This window comes from Solanum tuberosum, unplaced genomic scaffold (assembly GCF_000226075.1).
Source record: "Solanum tuberosum cultivar DM 1-3 516 R44 unplaced genomic scaffold, SolTub_3.0 scf00010, whole genome shotgun sequence".
In the NCBI taxonomy this organism is placed as follows: domain Eukaryota; kingdom Viridiplantae; phylum Streptophyta; class Magnoliopsida; order Solanales; family Solanaceae; genus Solanum; species Solanum tuberosum.
In genome coordinates this window covers 2557322-2583024 of record NW_006238936.1, presented here as the reverse complement: position 1 = coordinate 2583024, position 25703 = coordinate 2557322, and the positions used below count along the sequence as shown (strand labels likewise).

Genomic DNA, 25703 nt, shown 5'->3' with positions numbered 1-25703 from the left:
AGTTTTTTAATTTTTTGTAGATGAGGCATAACTAATAATAATCGTGTGGTTAAGGACATCAATAACATCATATGTAACATGGATAACCCTAATTGAAATTTTGTCAGAAATGAATTAATACTAACCTAAAGTTTTAAATTCAATCTTCTTATTTTAGATTACAAGAGGGTAAGAATGAGACAATCAATTAGTAGATTTATGATAGGCTAGGGCATGAAACTACTAAAAGAAATAAATAACGTAGCGATTCATATTTTCTACAATGAAGGCAGGCAAGCTGACAATAAGAATTATTGTAGCTTGCCCAGAACGTCCATATATACCAAGACTTTATTCACTTAACCAAAAAAAGAGTAAAAATTGAAGTGGAAAGGCTATCAGCTGACGGCTTCACATGACTATATCTTTTTTTGGTTTTCCAACTCCCTGCTAATTTTTTTTCTCTATATCCACAGCTACAATTCGAGACCTCTGATTAAGAAAAAAACAGTCTCATTCACTACACCACATACTTTGATTGGTAATGCGTCAGCGTGAGTCGTGACTCTATCTTTTAAAAGAACAAGACCAAATAAGATTAAAAGACATACTTTGGTTGGTGATGCGTGACTATATCTTTTAAAAGAAAAAGACCAAATAAGAGTAAAAAGCAAGGACAAGCGGTAGAAAGGAATGGTGAATTGTTTCACCCTTAGCAAAATGTCTCAAGTTCAAGTGAGAAAATTTTGTTGGGAGTGTGTCACTCTTGAATGGACCCTGCAACTCTCGAATGAATCCCGCAATGTGCAATTTGAATTTAATCAGTGCTTCAATGCAGAGTCCGAATACTAGACGAAAAAAAGGGTGGGGATGAATATAACTTTTAAAAATGTGTGGTTATTAAAGAGTAAGTATGGTCCCCACTAGTCATACTTGTATGATACGCACAAAATAAAACTTTCTAGAACCTGCCATTTGTTGAGAAATGCAAAACTCATTTGCACCTTCCAATTAATTACACGTGGACGTCCATGATCACAATTTTCCCTCCATTTGCAATAATGTCGGTTAATCATCTCTCTTTATATATATATATATATATACACATTTCTCTGTGTAAAACTTCAATAAATTTTCATTTCATAAACGAAATAGAGCAGAGAGAACACTCAGAAAGCTGAAGTTTCTGTTTCTATATTGATACATAACATATGGTGTCTGTATATCCAACACCGCCGGGTCAAAATTTTCACTACATGGGGGATCCGATGAAAACGGGTCTTATGGGTTTGCATCCGGTACAATCGGGTACTAGTATACATGGGAATTTGAATTTGGATTCGAATACAGGCTTGGGAGTGGTGGTGTCCGATGATCACAGCAAGAAGACACGGAAGCCCTATACGATTACTAAGTCTAGAGAGAGCTGGACTGAGCAGGAGCATGACAAGTTTCTTGAAGCTCTTCAATTGTGAGTCTCTCTCTGTTTTTATTTTAGCTCACGGCACTTGTTTGTGTTTTGCTGTTTTGTGTGTGGTGGATATTACTAGTTGTTATTGTTGTGGAAGTTGAACAGGACTAGATAAAAATGGAAGCTTTGCACTTTTTAGGTTATGTTATGAAATGGGAAATTGTTAAAACATTGGGGTAGGTGAAGGGGAAATGGGGAGGGAACAAGGATGGATGCAGGAGCTCTGAATTAGGGGGGACAAGGATCAACTTTTAAGTTATAGTATATCTGCAAAGTTGCCATGAGGTGTAACAGGGTCAGTGATGATTCATATAGCCGACCCCAATTTGCTTGAGATTGAGGTGTAGTTGTTGTTATATCTGGTGCAAAGTCGTCCTGGAGGCACTGGTTGTAACAAGGCTGGTTGGCAAAAATCTACCTAGCTATTGAAAAAATTAGCTAGTCTTAACCATATACAGCACCATCTTTTGACCAGCTACAGTGGATTGAGAAGTAGGAACCAAGAAGCAAAACTCATTATCTCATTTTTTTAATAAATCTCACTCTCCTTAATTTTCATTGATGGTACATACTTATTAAAATCAAAGCTACATATCAGAGGTAAGGAGAAACATTATAGGCCGCATTATAAATGCAAAGTCTAGTTTTGGTAGCGTGGACTTTGAGTAGGCTATCAAAGCTACTTACTAGTAAGAAGAAAAACAAAACCAGTCTATACTGGATGGTAACAATCTCTTGGGGCTTGGCCAAGCTTCAATGGAGGGAAAAGTGGGACCTGAGAAGAAAAGTTCCCCATCTGATGTTGTCATCAATGTTATGCACTTACTACAATTAAACCTTGATAAGTGTAAGGAGAATTCTTTCAAGTGTTTATTCTGTCGTAAACTATATTCAACTTTGCCACTGTAGTAAGCGCTGTGCCAACACTTGTGACCTCTAGCTGAACAAGCTAATAAGAAATCGAGGCTGGGATAGTTTTCGAGGTTTAGCTTTAGGATCATGGATAGTATCTATTCTGGAATCTCAATTCAAGAGTCATGGAAAATGCATATCCTAAATTTTTGTGACTTGTTCTTTCAGGTTCGACCGTGATTGGAAAAAGATTGAAGCATTTGTTGGGTCGAAGTCTGTTATCCAGGTAATTTGTTAGTCAGATGGTTTTTATTTGTTGACTTATTTGTTCGTTTTTGCAGCCTGAAAGAATATCTGATATCTGATGTGTTCTGTAGACAACAGAAATAATGTTTATCTTAGTTATCTGGCAAAAATTTGCCTTCAGATTGAGAGTGTATTTTTATCCAGAGAAGTTAGGTCCTAGTTGTGCAACATTTGCTTTTCTTGAATTGACCAACTGTGTTCTACTTAATTATGCAGTTGGTGACTTAGGGTAGTTTGTGCTTCTCCTGCTCTCCCTTAACCTTTTCAATGTGTATGAATTGTAAGCACAAAGAAATGTGCGTGTAAGAAACAACAAAAACTGTAAAGAAAACTAAGGATGGGAGTGGGCTCTGGACTTGAAGGATGGTAAAGTGAGTGATAGTCAAAGTGATATATAAACAAATGAAAGTAAAATCTAGGTATGAAAAATGTTGTTTAGGCAGATACAAAATGTTGGCAGTACTTTCTCTTGGATACTGAGGGGAGCCACCTCTTATTTCTTGTTTAAAATTAGTCATGGTGTCCCAGAATGCGACTTAAGTATCTCTCACCTGGACGCAGATATAATATCATATTTCCTCATCTCCTACCTCTCTGTTTAACTACCAAGGTATGCAGGATAGAAAGTTTTTTGTGGGAATGCCCAATGACTTTCTTATATGTCAATGAAGACTTAAATTCACCCAGAACCTATGTATATGTATGTCTATACATACATATAAGCAATTTTCTTATAACTGTTCGACAAAACTATTCTCAATTATGTTATTTCTTCTTGCCCATCAGCATTTGACATGATACTTTTTTTAAAACTAGAAAAAAGTGCTTATCTTTTGTTTATCTTATGCTGACCCAAGACAATTTGCTTAGAAGTGTGCTTAATTATGAAACTTACCATTTTCTATTGACTTATCCCACGTTTACAAGAGCCCTTAATGGTATTAAAACATGTAATTGATGAGGAGCAATACTTCACATAATTTTCGGTCAAACTATTTAAATGCTAAATGTGTTGTCTTTTAGCCCAGAGTATTCACGAATTATTTTAGGAGAAACATCTGTTGTATGTTGGTGACAAACTAATATCAGCTCAATGTCTATGCCGATTGTGCCAGTTGCCTGGTCACAGTTTCACTATTATGTTTTATATTTTGATATGTGTCAATGTACTAAAGAGCAAGCTATGCAGATACGTAGCCATGCACAGAAATATTTTCTGAAGGTCCAGAAGAGTGGAACTAGTGAACATGTACCTCCCCCACGCCCAAAGAGAAAAGCTGCTCATCCTTATCCACAAAAAGCTCCTAAAAAGGGTAGGGACAATGTCAATCATCTGTTTGTTTGTTACAAGATATTGGACTGAAACTAATTGTAGCTTGCATTGTTGTATCTGCCTTCGACAGTTATGTCCCAAGTTGGCAGCATCCAATTTCAACCTCCTGGTGCTTTGCCTGAACCAGGATTTGGTATCGGGCCTGATCCTTTATCTGTATCTGGAAATACAATTAATTTTTCTCCCTGGACTTACGACAATGTGCCTGCTATCAGCACGACACAGATGAGAAAAGGTATGTGTCTGTTGATTAAGGAGATATAAGTAATTTGTAGCGCCTTGTTCAAGAAATCTACAAGTTGAATTTTGTTGTTCTCAGATGATGCACAATTATCCAGTGGAGGAGTCATGCAAAATTGCAGCAGCAGCAGTAATGAGTACATCCCTAGGATTAATAAGACTAAAGAGAGCAATGACCAAAAGGAGAGCCAGAAGCAAATGAAAGGTGAGTATTTTTGTTGCTCAGGATGTGTGTGATCTGGCCTAGTGTAAACTGGTGAAATATTTGTGACACTCGCGCTGCCTGTGTAGGCCTCTAAGCTGACTTTCTTGTTTTATTAATGTACTTCTCATGTTTCCGTCACGCTTTCGGTGCATAGAATAATTAGAATAAGTTTCATCGATCAAAATATAAATCTGTACGGATGCATTGGCTTGTAAAGAAATTGTCAGTTTGTGCTAGCGCCCACTAACATGATGTGAAATGCTCAGTAGAACTGTATGTTATAGCAAAGCATTCTCTTCTGCCCCAGTTAGGTTTTGGTAATGATCTTCCCCTACTAACCTAAGTAGTGTGTGACAGTTAGGCCTAAACTGGGTGTTAGTCGATTGGTGGGTGCTTGGGATGGATTGTGGAATGCTTGTAGAAATGTCGAATTATTTGTTTTTGGAGTTTGATGTTGTTTCAGTCGATATTTAGAGCTATTTACTGGTAGAATAAGATTATCTGACCAACTGAACCTTATGGTGAAGGTTCCCCTGTTGTAGAAATAGAACAGATTTCTATGCTAAGCCGTTTATTTGAGCAGCCCCAACCTCTTTCACTTTTCCATCTCCAATACTTCTCTTTAAGGGTGGAAGAAACACTGGCTTTCCCCCTCACGCTCTCAGTTGCGTAAATGGATGGCTATTTCTAGATTTAACAAGGAATAGTGGCAACATTTCTTTTGCCTAATAGTGGAATTTAGGCAAAGGAATTGTTCATGGGTTAAAATCAGGTACAAGAAGGAAACAGAGAAGAAAGCGGAAAGTACTAGGAAATCTAAGGGGAGCCAGGGAGATTTTCCCAGAAAAGAAGGTTGTTAGGACGAGACTGAGAAAATGTATTATCACATGACATTTGTACTGCATTGCACATGATAACTGTACTTTTTGCAGCTGTGTATATTTACAAGTTCTGATAGTAGTTAGGTAGCATTCAGTCTGTTGGGGTGAAGGGTGCAAATTTATTTGTCCTATATTGCCTTTAAGCAGATGGAAAAAGGCTATATTTGGTTTCCCTGTGCTCTTTATTATCCTTATTTAGTTCCATCTGTTCATGTCACACTAAAAGGATGTGTTGCAGTACCAAAGCAGAGATCACTGTTACTTCTTTCGTTGCTGTTATTTTTATCTGCACAAAGCTTTATTAATTCAACATATTGATTTGTTTTCCTTTGCTTTGTAAATTGCAGTTATGCCAGACTTTGCTCAAGTTTACAGCTTCATCGGCAGTGTCTTTGATCCAAGTACTAGGGACCACTTACAGAGATTAAAAAAGATGGACCCCATTGATATTCAGACGGTATGTTGGAATTGATTTAGCAGACATACATATGTTGATGTTAGTTCCAGTTTGCATTTCACGTGATGTGTAGTTGTGAACAACGAGAGGTGCAGAGACACTTATGTTGCATGTTGTAACTCTGTACATGAGGTGTATATGCGTAGTTGTGTTTGTTGTATATGCGGTGTAAATCTTATACTCGTCTGATCCTAACTGAGATGACCTTCTTTGACTACCATGTTGATAGAGAACTCGAATGGTTAATTTTATAGGTTAACATTGAATAGACAGAAGGAATTTCTCTCTCTCTCTCTCTCTGCAAATTGCAGTAAAGCCTTGGTTCCTGGAGTTTTAGATTCTTCAGATTAAGGGGGGATATTAACTTTCTTTAATCAGACCTCAGATATCCATTACTGCATGCTGCATGACATGGAAGTCTATGAATTGCTTCATCTCACTTGACTGAAAGATACTGTTTTGTTGGTTTGCAGGCACTGATGTTGATGAAGAATCTATCCTTCAATTTATCGAGCCCTGAATTTGAGGATCATGTAAGTCACAATCTGTGAATTTCATCATATCTTAATAATCAGTAAAGGCTTATGTGATGTGATCTAGTTAGAAGTCTCAATGTCTTAATAGAACTGGATGAATTACACTTGGTCCTTTTGGAGAGGGATTATGTTTCTGTTTTATTGTGTTTCTGATATGTTAAGTCTTATTTTCTTTGAAGTATCTTCTTGTACCCGCGATGCAATAGTTTGTAATGTTAAGAAACCAAGTCCAACTCTACAAAATTCCTTTTTTCTAGGGATCCTCATATGCTGAGTTGGACTTGAGCTCAGGTTGTCTTGGGCTTTGACGACGTATAGCTCAGGCTACAATGTCTAAGCTTGCTGGGATCACGAGTTTAGATGTGAACAGGCGTTCTCAAATTATAGTTAGGAGCCATCTGTGTTCTCAAATTATAGTTGGGAGTTACACTTGTGACTGATTTTGATTTACTATGTAGGCACTAAATACCTTTCCTAGATGCATCTTTTGTTTTCACTCTTCATTCACCTGGCCGCATGCATCCCTTCGGCGGCCCCCTCTGTAGTCACAACCAAGGATCCTTTGTTTGCAGTAATGACCTTTGATTATCACAGCGTCCTTGCAATCTTTATCTTTTTCTATATTTTACCATTGTTCTGTGTGGTCAACGGCCTCACATCTTCTTACCACCCCTTTATTTAGGTTCCACCACCACTAAGTTATCTTAACTTGGTTTTTGTTTAGTTTTTTTTTTTTTCGTTCTGAAAGTTTATGGCATACTTTGAAGTGAGTTTTCAGTTTGGATAACTTTTGTTTTAATCTTTTTGTTAGAAGTTCCATTTCTGGATAGTTTTTGGCTTGTTAAGCACATCTTGGCTCAGCTTCCAGAAATATCTGTTTAAAATAAGCTGCTCGGAAAAAATTCAAGCCTGATTCTTTCTAAAACCGATTGTGCCCCAAGAAACCTCTCACGAATACGAGAAGCTTCACATAATAGAAAGAAAATAAAAAATAAATCATTTATAAATGCTAGTTGTTCCTGTTGGCCTAAGGACTTGCAAGTCCTTATGCTATTGAGATTAAATTTTCTTTTCTTCTTTGTTTTTGACGCAGAAAGTTTCTTCAGTTCAAATCTCTGTACCTACATTAGGGTGTTATTTTCAATCAAGTTCAAAAGAAAATAAGTAGTGGTGGTACATACCAAATTGACGAAGTCTTTGTAGAAGCATGAGATGAATAGTTACGCTTGGTGCTATAGTATGTTTTTTGAAATTGCTTTCAGAAGTTGTGGTCGGGTTATATGGCTGAAGTTGTGTGAGGCAAGAACTTGTACTCTACATAAAGAGGCCAGCCATCACCAAGTGGAGGCAAGAACCGGAAAGAGCAAGCCAAGCTGAGCCGTATGGTGTCGTTTCTCAAGGTCAATGAATCGAGGTTAAAATTTGGCATGCCTAGGGCTCAGCTTGGCTCAGTGTATATGCATTCTTATTTAAACTCTTCTTTCTGTGAAGAAAGTAAACAGTACAAATGGATGTTGAGATAGATAAAAAAGAATTCAAAATGAATTATGATCTGGAGTGACATTCCTGTGGATCTTGACCTCCTGGGGTATTTCACCGTCCTGTTTTCACTAGGATAAATGTTGCATAGCATGAAAGCTAAATGAATTGGTCAATAATCCATTGTTTATCACTTTATCTTATTTGTTGTTTGATCTTATTCGTCATCTCATGCTTGGTGCAGAGGAGGTTGCTTTCATCATACGGCTTGGGTGCTGAAAAAGATAAAATGGGCCTTCCTATAAAAACTGATTTCAGAGGTAACGCAATCCAAGCTGTCTAAGAAGCTGGAGGAAGGTTCAGATGATTCGTGGTCATTGCATATGATTGGTGGAGACAATGGTACGAAGAGAACCGTGTAATGAAAAGATGTGCATCTAGTATGTTCATATGCTTCAAACTTGCAAGTTTCCCGTATGTTGCCATCTCCATCCTGTATATATCTCGTTGGGGGGAGAATGTGGGAGCAGTGTATGCTTTGAGAGGTTGTATGTACTTGTGGAGAGTAGATTATATAGGGCTTGAGCTGTATTATAGGTAGATTATGTAGTGCTTGTGTTGTATGTTGTGCCCCTCATTGGTTTTGTCCTACAAACGCGCAATGGATCAGACACTTTGTAGCAGTGTGTTTGGCATACTTGTTTGAGATGTTGAGAAGAAACGAAAATGACCTGTGGTTTGAGTAAATGGATCAATGATATAATGCTTGTGAAAAAATACTCTAGGTGGAGAGGAAGCAAAGTGCTATAATAAGGGGTGTTAAAAATGAGCTCAAATATAGAGATAACCTGCCTAACTCGCCTAGAATTTTAAGGTTGGGTTCATTTGAATTGAGTCAATCTTAACGCATTATAGCTTTCATTTAAGAAAATTCTCAATTGAGCCTAATTTAATCTTCAATTTTGATCTGTTTTAAGACTTTATTTGCATTAATGTAATGTATGTTCATATATTGAAGTTATAATTACTATTTATTTTATATTTTTTAGGATTTATTTATCCATTTGTAATTTTTTTGAAAAAAAAAATTGAGTTGAAATTTAAATTGTGGTTAAATAAGTTAAAATTATTGAGATTAAGTGGGTTAAAATGGGTGGGTCCTGATCCAAATTTTTAGCATATTTGAGCCTAACTCATTTGAGCTCAAATTAAACTTGGGCGGATCATGACACAACCCAATATCTATTTCTTCAATTTCAAACCAATCGGCTCAGTTGACTCCCATAATTATAATGCTTCAATAGTGAGAAAACATACCTCAGCTTCGTAAGAATGGGATACTATGTCATCATAATTGAGACGTAGTGAAGTGAACTTGCTAGATCATCTAGGCGAAGGCATCAAAACAATTGACATGAGAGTATGTAGCACGATGTTATTTTTGTTCCAAAACATATTTGTATTTAACTTTGCGCGACTGATAGTTGGCAGGAGAAAGGATGGGAAGAAGATGGCTTAGTTATTGAGTAGAAAATACAACTAATTATTATCCTAAATTGCCATTCAAAGCACAAATTAAATGGCTCAGAAATTTAATCTTTCACTACTAAAAATATGAATCAGTGGCCGGGGAAAAAAATCAAACACTACGTACTAGCTATTTTGACCTCTCTAAAGAGGAAAAATATATCAAAAAAACTACTGCACCTTTTCATGCAAGTCAATCATTGAAGTAGTTAAAGAATTCACTAAAATTCTTGATGAATAGAATGAACCTGTGCCTAAAGTAATCAATCCAATCCAAGATCCTCAATTCTTTGAACATGAAATTATCCCATCTATTTTGTCAACAACTTTCTTCTTCATCTCTGTCATTGTGCGATCCAACTCCTCAAGTTCAGTCATACCCATATCATCAAGTGGCACCTCCAGTCCCAACGTCTCTTCATCTTCATTTGTCCCAATCACTGCATCCTCTGCCTCTTCATGAACCGGAACAACTTCACCGAGCTCTGGACCAGACATGGCAGCAATGTAGCGGTTCACCACGTTGTCAACGGAGGGATGGCCGAATGCAAAGATATTGCCGGCCAAAGAAAACGTGATCACAGCCGCTTCAGCGTCGCATCTTTTCACCAACTCCTTGGTTTTCTTAAAAAGACCTTGCCTACGTTTTGTGAAAGTGGTATGCCTTTTAGCCTTATCCTCAATTCTCTTGATTTCAACTTTTGTACGTACCATGGTTGGCAGAAATTAACCTGCAATTTTTGAAAGGGTTTAAATCTAGGGTTTAACTTTTCTCCACGTAAAAAGAAGAAGAAAAACGTACTGGTAACTAGAAAATTAAACCCTAGATCTTCTGAACCTACTGGACCAACAATCCAACTTTCTACTAGAGATCGATCACAATTTTATAAAGTTAAAACCAGTTGTACAAGAATTCATACAGAAAAAATCATAGACAGAAACTACTAGTACAACTAATAAACAAAATATTGGGACGGATGATAGTATAGAAACGTGATAATTCCATTGAAGTTGATAACAAGTTAGTACAATCCAATGGATACAAAAATTACTCGTACGAAAGTAAAATCAACAAGAGCGAGAGAGAGAGAGAAAATCACCAATGGCCTTTTCTCTTCTGGACGAAGAACTTGGCTTTGCCGCCAAGCAACAGAGAGGCGCTCTTTTTGTTAATGCGAGAGGAGGTAGGGGGATGAGGGTATTGCGACTCTCTTTATATAGGGGTGGGAATTCATTTAGTGAATTTGAGGTTTTTTTATTTTATTTTATTTTTTAGTAACATATCTTATTTTAAGGTTTCAAATCATCATAATAATTAGGGGTGTTCTGGATAAAAACTTATCCAAATCAAATCAAATCAAATCAATTTTATTTGGGTTTGGTTTGGTTTTATAGTCTTAAAAATCGATAGTATTTGGTTTGGTTATGATTTTGTTCGAATAAATCAAAGAAATAACTTAACCAAATCGACAAATTATATACATAATTTCTATCATTATACGTACATAATATATTATTTTTATTATAACAATTTTAAAGATCTTATATATGTTTTTATCAAAATGTATTTCTAATTTACCTATGAAAGCAAAAATGTTCAAGTGAGAACATTTATCTTATTGATTTCATCATTTTCATGTATATGAATGTCTGAATTTGAATCTTTATTGATAGTGTGAATTTAATGATCGAAACATTTGTAATGTCAATCATTTAAACTATTTTTCATTCTAGGCAAATAGTGAAAACTCACTCTTCCTTCTAGGCAAATTATAGAATTTTGAAGCTTTATTGATAGTAAATTAAATGATCGAAACATCTGCAATGTCAGTCATTTTAACTATTTTTTTGTTTTGAAAAGATTGTTATCACTTTTTCACATTTTAAATGATATGTTTCTTTTATTTTTGTGTATTGTTAATAACTGAATCAAATCGAATCGAAACCAATAGCAACCAAACCGATAAATATATAGTATCAAATTGGTTTAATTTTGATAATTTTAAAACTTATTAAGTTGATTTGATTTTGATTTTGACCAATAACCGACCCAAATTGACCTGAGAACACCCCTAATCACAATTTCCAAATGATATATTGCTCGACTACTTAAATAATATTCCTTTAGTCACTTTTTAACTGTGTTTCCTTTTTGAAAATCAAAACGATATGAATTTTGACTAACGTTTTAAGATATATTTTTCATTATATTGATATGAAAAATATTGCAATTTATAGTACTTTCCATATAGTTTTTGAATGTCTAAGATTTTATTTTAAACATCAAACTAATGTTATCTAATTTAGTTTAGAAAATTAGTTAAATTAACTCTCATAAAGCGTAATATGACAACTAAAAAGACATGGAGGGAGTAATGCTTTCACATTTGAAGTAACTGTAGTGTTATTTTACATTTGGAATGTGTGACATTGCAATTACCAACAACTATCTACAACACCTTCATTAGGCTTGTTAATGAATTTGTTTAGAAATATCATCATGAATAGAATATATGAGTTTCATTTGAGTATTAAGGTCAAATAGAGAATTAGTTTGTTATGAAGTTCATCCATTCCAGAAATGTGTGAGTTCAAGTAGGATCTTTATCCTGCAATTCAAACTGAGTTGAAAATTGTAGGTCTAAGTTAATTACTACAACTTATAAACAACACTCGAGATATAACAACCTCATAGACCAGCTAGTATAAGTTGCACTGTCCTCCTTTTTGCTTTCTTTCATTGCATTTTCCTTGCAACAATTATCTACTAATACAAGGCACTAGAGAAATTAACCAGACAGCTTCTTTAGCACCATCCATGCCCATCGTTGCTACTCCGCCTCCATATTTGAAATAGGAATAGCCTGAATTGTGGTGCTATACAACACAGTTCTTTCCGGGGAAAAATAAAAGACATGTCCAAGAAAAGGGAAGGGAATAAGAGAGCGAGCGGGTAACAATCAGATCAGGAACACAAGGAAGATCAAGAAGAACTGACGAGAATTTCCACAACCATGTTTGCACAATATAGCAAGAGATGTTGATACAGAGGCCCTTTCCAGCCACTCCTCACTGATGTATGTAGAGATGACAGACAAGCAACCCTAAACCCACCACCTAGTACGAAAAAGTAGAATCTAAGTATTACGTCATTTCCCCTGATATCTTGCCCATAAGTGATGGTCTATATCAGTACCACATGAAAGACGTTAACCTTAAATTGCAAACTATCTATGTCGCATTCCCATGTCAAGCTCGTGACCATACATCCCCTGTCCCCGCCCAGCAGGAAAGGGGTGAATCTGCTTAGAAGCCCTAAGCTCCATCTCGAAAAGCCTTTGCAGGGCATCAGGATGATTGTTTCGGCTGTTGATATCTGGCCCTGAGGACGAAAAGAATATGATATAAACTCACACAGATGGTCAAACATCAATAGTTCATCTTCAATCAGAAAAGTGGTACCAATTAAAAGAACTAAGAGTGCAAGACCTTTTTTTACAATACATGATATGTGGACAATATTCTACTTTGTTCTAGATTTTCAGGGTGCAATAATATTCAGCAAAGCATATCTCGAGACATTGCATCCAGAAAAGAAGTAGGCATGCGAAAAGCAATTTACTAGTTCAAGTCTCAAAAGCCGACATGCTTCACAAACAGAGTAATCTGTAGCAAAAAAGAGCTGAATAGTAACACAAGAATAGCTACTGGTTTTACTTGTAAACGGCTAGATAGAAACTGCAGAAAGGAACGGAAAAAGAATGAGCAGCTTGATGAAAAAATCGACAAGAATGAGCAGATACCTACTTGAAGTCATTTAGACCTACAGGTTTTCAAAGGCAAGCCAAGGCTGATGATGGCGAAAACACAACTTGGTCATGTTAATCCTCAATTTTGACTAGATAAAAATTCAAAATCTATCAGGAAAGGAAGTCTTGGAAAGATGAATAAGTTCTCCGTAAATACAAGAGATAATTTAAACAATGAGGTGTATGGTGGCAGTAACCAATGGAGTAGAACTCCAAACAAATTGCAATTCAAGTGTATTGTCGTTTCCATCAGTAGAGAATGCAATTGAGACGGTGCAGGCAGGAGATAGCAAGAATGGAATATCAACATCGCGACAGTAGAATTGAGAAATAAGCAGAAGGTGTTGCAAAGATTAAGAAACCCGTTGCTTTTATTTTAGCAAAGATCAAAGAAGAGAAACTTATTATTGAGGTGTAATCCAAAGAAGAACAAGACATAGACGGAGCTGTAGAGACAGCACATCAAAATTTTACCTGGAATTTGCATCCCAATCCCATTAACATTGACTTGGTGAGGCTTAAAAGGGAACCCTTGCATTGGGTTAGCTTCATGCACAAAGCCAGCTGCCTGATTACTGGAATGTGAAGGAACTGGACCACCACTTAGACGGTCATGTAGCAGATGACGGGGGTGAGATCCAGACATTTGCATCTGCTGCAGCATAGGATGATGAGCAGGAATATCAAACCCTGTCACCCTAGCATTAGGGTGGTGAAAAGGAGGTCTTATCATATTTCCAGCAAATTGATGACCTGGAAGAGCATCGTGTCGAGTCATGCCCTCTGGACCAGACAAAATCTGAGTGTTCAAATGAGCAGGACGAGAATCCAATGGATGAAGTAATGGTTTCCTTTGACTCATTTGCGAATGGTGAAACTGAGAAGATGATGGTTGACCATGGAGATGGTGAAACAGCATCTCAGACTCTATCTGTTCATGAGAAGCCCGTGGAAAGGGCAGTGCTCCTGGACCCATCAAAGACATTTGATCACTGCCAACTGAATTAACAGTCACCAAGTCACCTTTACCCATATTTCCTGCGGGCATAAACGTTGAGACCTGGGGTACCAAAGGATCACCAACACTAAATAACCTCTCTCCTTCAGGTAGATGAAATCCACCAGCCCGATAATCACCATTTCTGGAGACCGCTTCAGTCTGGCACCTTAAGGAATTGACTTCATACAAGGAATCATTGCATCCCAACCAGTTTTCTGCCTTATCCAGCTTTGTGTGATCTCTGCAATTTGAAGATATGACAATATTCTCCTTAGTTGCTCTATCATCAATTATCGAAGAAGAAAGGGTATCATCAGAACCAGGCAAGGACGATTTTTGAGCTTCCAGAGAAACATTTAGTCCAGAACCAACTGAAATCCTCTGAACTGAAACTGGAGCTTGTGCAGATTGTAATTCCGTCATAAAAGCAGTTCCAAAAAGCGATTCAAGTGTGAGTGTATCCTTATTATCTTCCTTCTTAGATCTGTCTTGCATGGTAATATCACCACGTGCCTCCAATGATTCAATTCCAGCATTGGACTTCTCTGTCACATTTCCATGATCTGGCCTCTTCTGTAATAATGAAAGGAGGTGTTGAGATGCCTGGCTATCCACAATTACAGGTTCCTTAGGCTTTGTGTGATTAGTATTCCAGCCTTGTGGCTGCGAATTAGACTTCTTTTCGCTGAACTTGGACAACATTGTATGCTCAAGGTCTTCACAAGTAAGAATGGTGGGTGCTGCCTCCCTTTTACTGGGCTTGTACACAGGCTCAGGCCCCCCAAGTGGCGAAGAAGGTAAATTGGAGACAAACTTACTTGTAGGATCAGGACTATGATAGGAGAATTCTGATGGGAATTGATCTGAAGGATTAGCCACAAAAGGTTGTGTTCTGTTTTTATCTCCACCAACAATTAATGCAAGCAGATCACCAGGCCTGCTTGATGAAGGATCATCTTCCTGCTTCTTCTCTGCAATGACATAAGTGAGATAAGACTGTTTACATAAGATGTCAAGAGATTTTGATAGAATTCAGTAAGAAATGCAGGGGGGGGGAGAGAAATAGATATACCTTCTTCGAAAAACCAATGAGCAAATTTCGATGATTGAACAGCTTTGGAGTCTAATGTTTCACTTGGTTTACTACCTTCATTCTGAGCAACATGGTCGAGCCAAAAAATAACTAGTTAGCAGGGATGCCAGAAAGCAATATGAGAAGTTTTGACCACTAAATAAGTCCACATTGTTTATTACTCCCTCTATCCAATTTATGTAGCACACTTAATCCGTCCCCAAAAGAAATGTCACATTCCTATAATTAAAAAGAATTTACCTTAAAATTTCCCTTTTACCCTTAATGAAATGAATTATAACCACATTAATGTCTACGGTTTGTTTTAGACCACAAATTTCAAAAGTCTTCCTTTCTTTTCTTTTCTTAAACTTTGTGTCAAGTCAAAAGGTGTCTTATAAATTGTGACGGAGGGAGATATTCTTGGACAGTAAAAGAGGAAAAGGAACACACAAGTTGATCCCCAGCATTTAGGCAGATGACAAAATAAAAAATAAATAAAACATCCTTCCTATTGATTGTATATGTCCTGCACCAATCCCAGTCATTGTAGGGTATCTTGTAAAATTATTTTTCGATGTTAAGGATACTGTTGTAATCTTTGGTGTGGATGAAATGAACTGTTACCACACTCAGGATTCATGAAAACAATCACAAGTCCAATGATGAATTACTCATGAATTAATGTACAAGATTATGATCATCCTAAATAATAAATCATTTCAATTTACTTGTTTTCAAAAGCATGAAGAAATTTGAGGTGAACTGCAAAAGGACAAGTTTGTTGGGGCTTCATAGGATCGCATTAGGAATAACAAATTCAGATTCAAATAGTAGAGGCTCACAAAGCGTGCATACCATAACTGGAGCAACAGAGTCGGTGAGATTTGCAATGGCACTTCCAAAAATCTTGTCCAGGATGGAACTTGAATTGTTGATATTGGACTCCTCGACATATTTGCCCCCTGAATTCTGGGCATTGAGTTTCAAAATCAAGGGCTTGTTCAAAGCTTCATGTTCCTCTAAACTTGAAGTCCGGAGTGAATGATCTCTCATGCTATATTTCCTATCGGAATCATCTGAACCCACTGACAAGTTCACAATTTGGTCATTCTTCTTCAAAACTGAAGCATACAAACAACTGTGCTCAAGCTGATCACTCGAACTAATTTCTTGGAAGCTCTCTCTTTCTAAGCTCTGATGGATACCATTTTGGGCGTCGGCTTTGGCTTCCAATAAAATTTCTTCAGTTTCATGCTTCCCTATCTGTAGAAGTGATATGACAAGCAGACAATTAAAGAAAATACAAATGTGGTTCATAAAGACCTATTGATATCAGGAAAAAAAAAAAAGATCAAGGCCTATTGATGTCAATTGTAAATGTACCATGTGAACGGATACAACTCAAATTCCATAAACATGGAATCGAGTAACATGCGCACAACCACATGGTTATTGCTCTCTATGTTCAGTCTTTTTGGATTTTAAGCAGTTTCTAAAGTTATAACATTGGATCAAGAGTAAATTACTGAGGTGGACTAATCAAGTAGGGAAATGTGGGTTAGCCAATATCATGGTTCTTGAATGGACTATCATAGAGTCTATGAACTATTTTCACACAGAGATCTTGAAAGCTCTACATCTTTAAGTAGTATATCTTTGTGTAACAACAGGATGGGAACATCTCCACCACAAGAAGATAGAAAGGACATCCCCACCTACACATGACATGCTCCTCTTTTGCAAAACCAAGCTGTGTAAAAAGAATTTGAGTATATGACATGGAAAAGAACCCTTCTTTTTTATAAGGTATAAGTTTCAATGTTTCATTAATAAAGTACCAAGAAGGTACAAAAAAGTACAACAAACAAAAAGCCCCTGCAATAGATTATGGATAGAACCCTTCTTTCCTGATCCTTTGGCTCATTCACTCTTCTTTCCGTTTCATTATGTTTTTTTGGCTACACCCTCTAGTACAAACCAGTATACATAGATATTTCTTGTTTTTGCTCTTATAGTTAGTAGTAGTAGTAGTTTGTACAAAATTCACAATCTTCAACTTTGCAGCGCACACATATTAATAGAATTTTTTATTGTGAGATTACACACATTAATAAGATTTGTACTTCAATTCAATAAAGCATACTATATTGATATCCTTATCCTTAAAATTATCTATTAATATTTTTATTCTACTCTCAAATCTTAATGACATGACTTGTTAGATTCACTTGATATAAAAATTCATTTCCTTAAGAGGAGTGAAATAAAAACATGTGCAACTATCACAATCACTTATTTAAAATAATAATTTTGTGCTTCTAATAAATTCACTAACGTGTTAAACGCCTATCTAAAATTTTGTGTCTAATCTAATGTTCTAACATAAATAGAACAAATAAAGTAAAATAGTGTAGGGTTCATTTAAGTACTTTATGTTGATCCTCACTATAGCAAACAGATCTGACCTTTCAAAAAATATGTTAAGAGTTAAGATAATTGACTATTTAAAAGCCATGTAATTTGAAAAAAATATTTAGAGGACTGATTTGGAAATGACTAACACCTTATGGTTGCATATGAATTATTTTCATAATTTATTTTCAAAGAAAATTTCATCAACCTATCAAAATTTTAAAGTCCTAAATTTAGTAGTACTTTATTCCATAAATAAACTAATTTACTATTTTTATATATTAAATAAAAATGTAAAAACCTTTGAAGAAAATTATGTAAAAATAAGAGAGAGTGTGTGTGTTAAGTAATTTTCCACTAATTTCCTCTTTTTTATTTGTTTCCAATAAACGATATTGACTATTTGTCGTATTAATGTTTCAGTTTTAATTTTTTTTTATGACAAGGGAAACCCACAGCCGCTCCCTTTTAGGTGCGCACAAGGTAAAACCCCGCTCTTATGCAATAGCTCACAAACCACACATGAGAGGTAACCCACACTAGGCATGCCCGGTGCGACGAGCTCAACCCAGAAGGAAAACCCCTTGCTTTCGTTGGCAAGAGGTTTCAAACTTGAGACACCTCCAACATGGAAATCCCAAGCCCAAACCCCTGGGACACCCCGAAAGGTCATTTTTAATTTACAACACACAATTTTTATTTTTTATAATATTAAGAAATTATGCCATTTAATTCAAATAAGGGGAAAAAGGTATAATGTTAATTGATTTTAAAGTCCTAAATATTAAGATTCCCTATGTACATAAAAAAATTAAACTACAATAACATACTTAGTGTAGTCCCACAAGTGAGGTCTGGCACAGTAAGATGTACGGAGACCTTAAACCAAGCATTTGTGGGGCAAAGAAGTTGTTTCCGAAAGACTCACGGCACAAAAGAATAGAAAATAAAGGGCAAGAAGAGAACAAAGAAAGAGAGAAAGGAATTAGACACATGCATGCAGGGAGAAAATAATACGATTTAATACGTCAAGATAAGTTAAATCAAAGACTTGAAAAAAATTATGTTAACAAATTATTTTTATTTATATGATGAATATGGAAAAGAACTGAATTGGATTTTTTTTTACAACCGTGGTGTTTGAATCAACTTTCGTGCAACTTGACTAATTTCACGGCATACATGTCACCTCCCACTAGTAACAAGTATCAGGTAACTCTGTTCTAGCCTTGCCTCTGTCCGTCAAGGCTAGAACAACTAAAAAGAAATCACTTAGTGTTTTTGTCCCTGATGGGAATTGAACCTCAGACATCATGGTGCTCAACCTATGACATTGACCACTAAGCCACACGGCCACACCCTTGGGTGCAATTGAACTGGATTATTAATCTAATAATGAATTCAAAGACTTCATTATTTTCTCTCAACATTAAACGAAATCATTTATTTTTTGTTGATTCAAATGCTTAGCACTAGCTCATAAGGATATAATTTATTTAAGATGATTAAATTTTAATCGACTTTAATGTCCTAAATATTAAGACATCTAACCCAGTTCAAATAAGGAAGGATTTTTTTTTATAATCGAGGACTTGCCCTTTGGACCAATCACAGTCTTCTAAACTCGGTGGATAATGGACCCGCCCCTCTACCTTTCTCCACTTAAATACCGAGCTTCACTTTGCATGGTGTGGGGCTTGAACTTGCGACCTAAGCCACAAATCCTCCACCTTTTGCCACTCGAGCTAGGCCTTGGGGGCAGGATTTTATTTAATAAAAATGTAGTTGATTTCAAAATCCTACATATTAAAAAAGTACGGAAAGTATTATACATGGTTAATTATGTTGTTTTTTTTAGAATTATACATTGATTTTAGATTCAGAATATTAGAACTTCCAATATAGTTCAAATAAGAAAAATATTCAATAAGCAAATTTAATTGATTTCAAAATCCTAAATATGAAGAGAGAGAAAAATCTAAATCAACAATAAAAAATATAGACAATCGTATGGCCTTGTGGGACTAGAACTTCAAGACGAGGTAGAATTTTAGTTCTCATGGACAAAAGAAGTATTTGAGAATCCATGTAAATTCATTCTTGATTCTTCTATTATTATTGTCTAACCAAACCAAAACAAATTAGAAATAATTATATATAGGCAGAAAACTAAACCTAAATAAATTATTCTTTTCATCCCAATTTTTAGGCACAAAGTTTAAGAAATATGAGAAGACTTTGCAATGTTTCGATATTACCCTTAAAATAAACGATTTTTTTAAATAGAAGAGTACACCTTTGTGAACTTTTTACCAAATAAGTGGAACCCAACATGGGTAAAATGTTGATAGTGTTATAAAATATTTGTCAAATGAGGAAATGTGCCATTCTTTTGGGATCAACTAAAAAAGAAAGTGTGTATGTGGGACAGAAGGAATATAAAATAAATATCAAGGAAATTTTTTATTTAAGTAATACTGTAATTGATTTTAAATTCCTAATTATTAGGAGTTCTTATTTAATTCAAATAAATAATGATCATAATAGTCAAAATTTAGTTAATTTTAAAGTCCTAAACATTAAGAAAATAATTAAATGACAATTTACTCCAATGTGAAATCAAATTTCAAAGGGTAAAAAGGCAAACAACATTTCGCTAAGGACGTTCGTGTTTTTAATATAATATAGATATAGATAGTATATGTGTGTTGTGTGTACATAGGAATGAGACTAAGCTACTAAACATTATAAAGGATTAGGCTGATTAACAGCATTGTATCACCTGGCTGCTGAAGAGTGAAGACAGCCCTAAATGTTAGAAATATCTTGGATCCCTTTCCTAAAGCCCATCATTAAGAAGAGAGGGAGGAAAAGAACACTAAAGTCCAGGCCAATAAATGCACAATGCTGAGCGGATAACCAAGCCAAACAATATACAATGCAGAGTGGTTTACTCCATCTCTAATAATGATGCACCTGATTTGATGTTAATGTATAAGATAAACTAAGAGATGTACAAGTACCTCTGTCAAACATGACTGGTTCAAAGTTGTTGAGCCAGAAGTCTTATCCGTAACAGTGGTTTTAAAGCCCGGGGGCACAAGCGGTCTAGATGGAAGATTCTGTAAAGAGGAAGATGATTTTCCAGAATCATTATTTGTGATAGGCTGGCTGTCCATTATATCTACTTTAGTATTCTTGTCTAGAAGCCCCCGATCCTTTTTATCATCTTCCAGCAGTACCGAGATTTCTGAATCAAATTCAGCTGTGTGCTTCTCTACATTCGGTTTCTGCTTCTCTTGAAGAACCTTCTGCTGTTCCTTCCTCATCAACTCAAAAGAAGCTGTAAGAAAGCCAATCAAAGCTCAATTGTCCACTAACTCGTCAAAATTGCATATTTTATATGTAAGAGCCATGCATGATATTACTGAAAGAGGAAATACCTCTTCTTTTCCTTTCCTCCTCCACTCTGTCCTCACTTGCACACTCAATTGAACCAAAGGTCTCATCGTCGCATGCATCAGTGTTTCTACGAGAATGAGGTACTGCCTGAAGGTATTGCAAGAATAAAATTGAATAAGTTAAATTCCTCTCAAAGATCTTCAAGCATAATCTGAAATAATGGGACAAGTCATGCAGCAGACCAAGCAAGTGGTCACTGCGTGAGCAGCAATGATCAAGTGAAATTCACCTTATAGGGGCGAGGAGGATGGTATGGCTCATTGCTCCTGTTAAGTTGATAGTTATCACTTGTTCGGACCTTGGTTGCAGTCCCAGATGCATACGCAGATGGCCTGGGAAATGAACCACTTCCAAGAAGCCCATCATGCTCAGAACTCTGCCAAGTGCGTCTGCCTTGATTACCATAGCGTCTACCAGGATCTGTAGAAAATGTTGGCCAAATAGAGCTTTCTTAAAGAAAATTTACCATTTAGTACCCACATGCACGTGCGCATAAAATGAAAAATAGTGGAAGACACATGGTACGCAGGATCAAGGTCAAATACCCTATAGTTCTTAAATGCAAGAGGAGCACTATTTCTGCAAACCAGTGATCTAATAGTGAGTATTGAAAGAAGTTGGAGCTAAAAATTAACCTACAAATACTTAAAAGACTTTCTCAGAATTCAGGAGACTAATGACTTGACCACAACTATAACCTGCATCCCAATTCTTGTTATGGAGATGCATTTAATGCAACAAAAGACTAACTTGCAGAAGATTAGAATGAATTTAAAAGCCTTTTGTTTTTTTGGTGTAAACAGAATCTTGTAGGGGATATAGTAGATTTAGTTGATTTTATAGGAAACTTGTAAAGTATACCCATGGGTGGGATGTAAGTTTCCAATTCATCATTTTTTGGATGATGAATTTTTTGGTGTGAATACAAAGTTACCCTTGTCTCAAAAAAAAAGACGAGACCTTTAATACGCATTCCTCAGACTACTATTTATAGAGATCACAGATGGAACAAATATAGTACTCGAAGAAGGAATAAGCATATGAAAGGCACTTATGCAGCAGCCACGAAAAAACAACCAACAAAAAAAGAAGAAAAAGTTACCATAAAATGTGGTACTTGACAGGAGGATATAACATTGATTTGATTTACCCAAATATAGCTATCTGAGTTAGATTGGAATGTTTTTGACACTTTTCACCCGACTATATTGGTTTTTGAACAATAAAAATAAAAAAACAGTGTAATCCCACAAGTGGGGTCTAAGGAGGGTGGTATGTACGAAGCCTTACCCCTACCTTTGCCAAGTCTAACAAACAAAAAGAAAAAAAAAAGTGGTTTTTGAAGAAAAGAAGAAAAGGTTGCAAAGTTGAGTAAGAATGATGTTTAGTTAGAAGGAGCACACCGCTGCAGCATTACACAAGTTCCCCACCCAGCATAGGATAAATGAAGCACAAGAACAAAAAAGACAGTGCCTTCAGCATTGTGGATTAGCTGGCATCTAATTGTCCGGATGCCCCATGAGAAGTCAGTTTCTTTGGGAAGGAAATTCTTAAAGGAAAAGGTTCATCTGGTAAAGTGGCTGGAGGTTATAAAGGGTAAGCAAGGTGGAGGTTTGGGAGTTAAAGATTTGAAACTTCACAACAAGAGTTTGTTGCTCAAATGGTTGTGGAGATCCAATGAAAATGGAGAGAAACCCTGCAAGAAGCTTATTGACATCAGAGAAGGGTTCTGGACACCCTGTAGTGTCTACGCCTACAAAAGTGGATTATGGGAGCAGATATATAGATTATGGTCAGAATTTCAGAAATACATCTCATTGGAAGTTGGTGATGGGAGAAGAATCAGATTTTTGACAAGATGTCTGGCTGGGAGAAAAAAAAGTGATGAACAATATCCTATATTGTATAGTTTAACCAGGAAAAAACAGTGTACAGTTGCATAAATGCTAGACAGAGGAGGAATGGAGATTCAATTCAGGAGAAATTTTGATGAATGGGAAGATGATGAAATTGGTCAACTTCTAATTTTTTTGAACCTACGATCCTTGATGCTAGTAGGTTTGATTCTGAGATTGGGATAGCAGAAAATGATGAGAAGTTCTCTGTAGAAAGTTGTTATTGTCTTTTGTAGAAACCAGTAAGTTACTAGGTGATTTCTTCCTATCTGTCCTGGCCTTGGTGGATAGAGTTACCGGGTACTTGTTGCTGGTGGGAGGTATCCTGAGGAATTAATTAAGGTGCACGTAAGCTGGCCCGGACACCATGGTTCTCAAAACAAAAAAGTAGGTCACTGGGATTTGACTTGGCCATGGATGCTGTTGTGGAATCACAAGCACCTCTTAAAGTAGCTTGTTTTGACTGGTTGCAGCTAGGAATGCATGTTTAACATAGGAAATGTTGTGGAGAAGAGGAATTTCTCAGTGCAGTATATGCTTTTTCTGTGAAAATTCTCAGGAATCTGCAGTATTTGTTTCTGCATTTTAGTCACGCAAAGCAGCTCTTCCTATACATGAGTGGTGTGCAATGGGTGATGCCAAAGAATGTGGAAGTCGAAGACCTTTGGTTTACTGGCAGAATCAGAAAGTTAGGAAAAACCTAAGAGACATGGGAAGGCCATACCTCTTGGCATCTTTTGGACCATTTGGCCTAGGACCCAGGTTAGCGTACTACGATGGCCTACGACCATGCAAAAGAGCAATTATTTTTTTTGAATAGTCTACTTTACTACAAAGTGGACAGGGGATCCTGCGAATCTTTAGCTTGTGGTCTCACGGCAGTAAATTGTACACCCATGGACTACAAATATGTATTCATAGTTGAAGCATCACGTTTAACATAGACAATAACTATATATGAAAGAATATCAGCTTTACCTGAATCTTTATCTGATTGTGAATCACTATCTCGATCACTACGCCCTGAGGAACGGCTGTCCCATCTTCCATAAATGCCTCTGGAACTGCCATCAGAATCCCCACGAGTAGGTGGAGACGAACTATAATCATTGCGTCTGAAACCTTGAGATGGCAAGCTTCCAGGTATTTTTTGGCGGTCTTGTATGCCACGTGAGGTGTCCTCAAGCTCACTATTTAAATTTAAAATGCAAATTACTAATGATGACCAAAACAAAATTACCTAGCAAAGAACTACTAACAAATTTTGGGAGAGTAAAAATTAATTGCTCCAAAATTTCAAGCAAATGACACTTTTTGCAAACATTCTTACCTCAGGATCAACTGATCAAACCCAGTTGGTAGCTTCTGGCAAATCTCCAGTTGACCGAGTGACAAAAGAAACTCTCTTGTATATGATACTTTTGGATGCCTGAGTTATCACAAAGAGCACTGACATTAAAAAAGTTAACAAATAAACCCTGTTAGAAATTAAACAAGAAAGTTAAATCATTACTTCCGAACTTCATCACCAATTTCAGAGACGTTATTGGTGGCACTTCCATCTTCATTCTCCAAGCTCATTCTTGCGCACCAGCTAACCTCACCCACGACGAATAAGTAGCACCACTATCAAATAAATATGCTTCACCCACAAAAGCTTGATACAATAAATCAACAATAACAAACAAGATTCAATTCATGTTCTACAAACTTCTCCCAAATCAACCTCAGGAAAAAGCGATCCAATCAGATTCCAACTATCCAAGTTCGCAATAAATCACCGAAATTTATATCATAATCAACCAACCCAAAATTCTAAACGTCAATCCAAGGTCAGCATCAATCTAAATTCCCGAAACTCCAATTCAAATGAAACCGGATATAAATTATACACAGCTACCGAACAGTAATTCAGCTCCGATCTTGCACAACAAACAATCAAATCTTCACCACAAAACCAGCTCAGCTATTTCCAATTCGACTTCCACCTCCTGATAAAAAACAATGCAAATCCTAATATCGCGTACAACCTCTTCTTTTCATAACTATATACAAACAGGTAATGCTCAATACGATTCACACAATTCTAGGGTTCCATTCGTAATCAGATGTTGAAATTGAAGTTTATTGAGAATCTAGGGTTGATAATTCTACCTGGATCAAATGAGGGGGTTTGGGGTTTCGATGATTGCAAATTCGAAGTTGTTCGATTGATGGCGATAGATACAGATTATCTATACGTATCTGTATGTATTGGTTGATATATGTTGTGTATGTATATAGTCGTAAAAATGGGAGAAGAGGAGGAGGAGAAGACGATGCTTGTGGGTTCTCTCTGTTTTATCAAGAAAAAAACATAACCAAGGAGATGACGTTTGTAAAATATTTGGTTTAAATAAAAAAAAAAAAACTTTTACTACCTAAAAAGAACTTTTAGGTGAGTAATTAATTTGGAATTTTATTTGTAAAAAAACAATTTAGGAGTGTACAAAAATAATGAAAATTGGTACAATTAGTAGATATAGCTTAGATATTTTTTAATGAAAATGTGTGATTAATTGTTCATAGCTAATATTAATTTAGATAAAAGACTAACAAATGTGGATAGTGTATATAAAGTTAAAGATATAAAATATATGTTATTTAAATGTGTTCGGTTTCAATTTGTATGGGAGTGGTGTCTTAAATTGATTTGATATTGAAAATATTACGACTTTTACTATTTAGTGGTGTAACTTATTGTTCTTTAAATACTATGATTTTTTTTCCTGAAATCGTTGAATT

At 36.1% G+C, this 25703-nt stretch overlaps 3 protein-coding genes across 4 annotated transcripts; 1 reads left to right on the top strand and 2 right to left on the bottom strand.

The window, feature by feature from the left end:
• The first annotated feature begins 1097 nt into the window (after positions 1 to 1097).
• Positions 1098 to 8516, top strand: LOC102583130 (protein REVEILLE 6). 2 transcript variants are annotated; one of them, XM_006339564.2, is made up of 8 exons: positions 1098 to 1450; positions 2531 to 2588; positions 3798 to 3921; positions 4012 to 4176; positions 4285 to 4386; positions 5615 to 5724; positions 6198 to 6257; positions 7984 to 8516. In XM_006339564.2, the coding sequence occupies exons 1-8, from the start codon at positions 1191 to 1193 to the stop codon at positions 8080 to 8082; spliced, it is 978 nt and encodes a 325-aa protein (XP_006339626.1). In that variant the 5' UTR covers positions 1098 to 1190; the 3' UTR covers positions 8083 to 8516. The 2 variants fall into 2 exon arrangements, with proteins under 2 accessions (XP_006339626.1, XP_006339625.1); XM_006339563.2 differs by having other exon boundaries at positions 1099 to 1450; positions 4261 to 4386.
• A 679-nt stretch (positions 8517 to 9195) lies between these two features.
• Positions 9196 to 10464, bottom strand: LOC102582793 (MADS-box transcription factor 47-like). The gene is made up of 2 exons (XM_006339562.2): positions 10367 to 10464; positions 9196 to 9997 (listed from the first exon to the last, which is right to left on the bottom strand). Exon 2 carries the CDS (start codon positions 9978 to 9980, stop codon positions 9549 to 9551), a length of 432 nt encoding a protein of 143 aa, XP_006339624.1. The 5' UTR covers positions 9981 to 9997; positions 10367 to 10464; the 3' UTR covers positions 9196 to 9548.
• Positions 10465 to 11852: 1388 nt separating this feature from the next.
• Positions 11853 to 25301, bottom strand: LOC102582453 (uncharacterized). Its single transcript, XM_006339561.2, has 10 exons — positions 24433 to 25301; positions 24250 to 24348; positions 23898 to 24109; positions 21254 to 21444; positions 21006 to 21111; positions 20586 to 20905; positions 16006 to 16413; positions 15148 to 15229; positions 13550 to 15046; positions 11853 to 12648 (listed from the first exon to the last, which is right to left on the bottom strand). Exons 1-10 carry the CDS (start codon positions 24498 to 24500, stop codon positions 12494 to 12496), a joined length of 3138 nt encoding a protein of 1045 aa, XP_006339623.1. The 5' UTR covers positions 24501 to 25301; the 3' UTR covers positions 11853 to 12493.
• Positions 25302 to 25703: the final 402 nt, after the last annotated feature.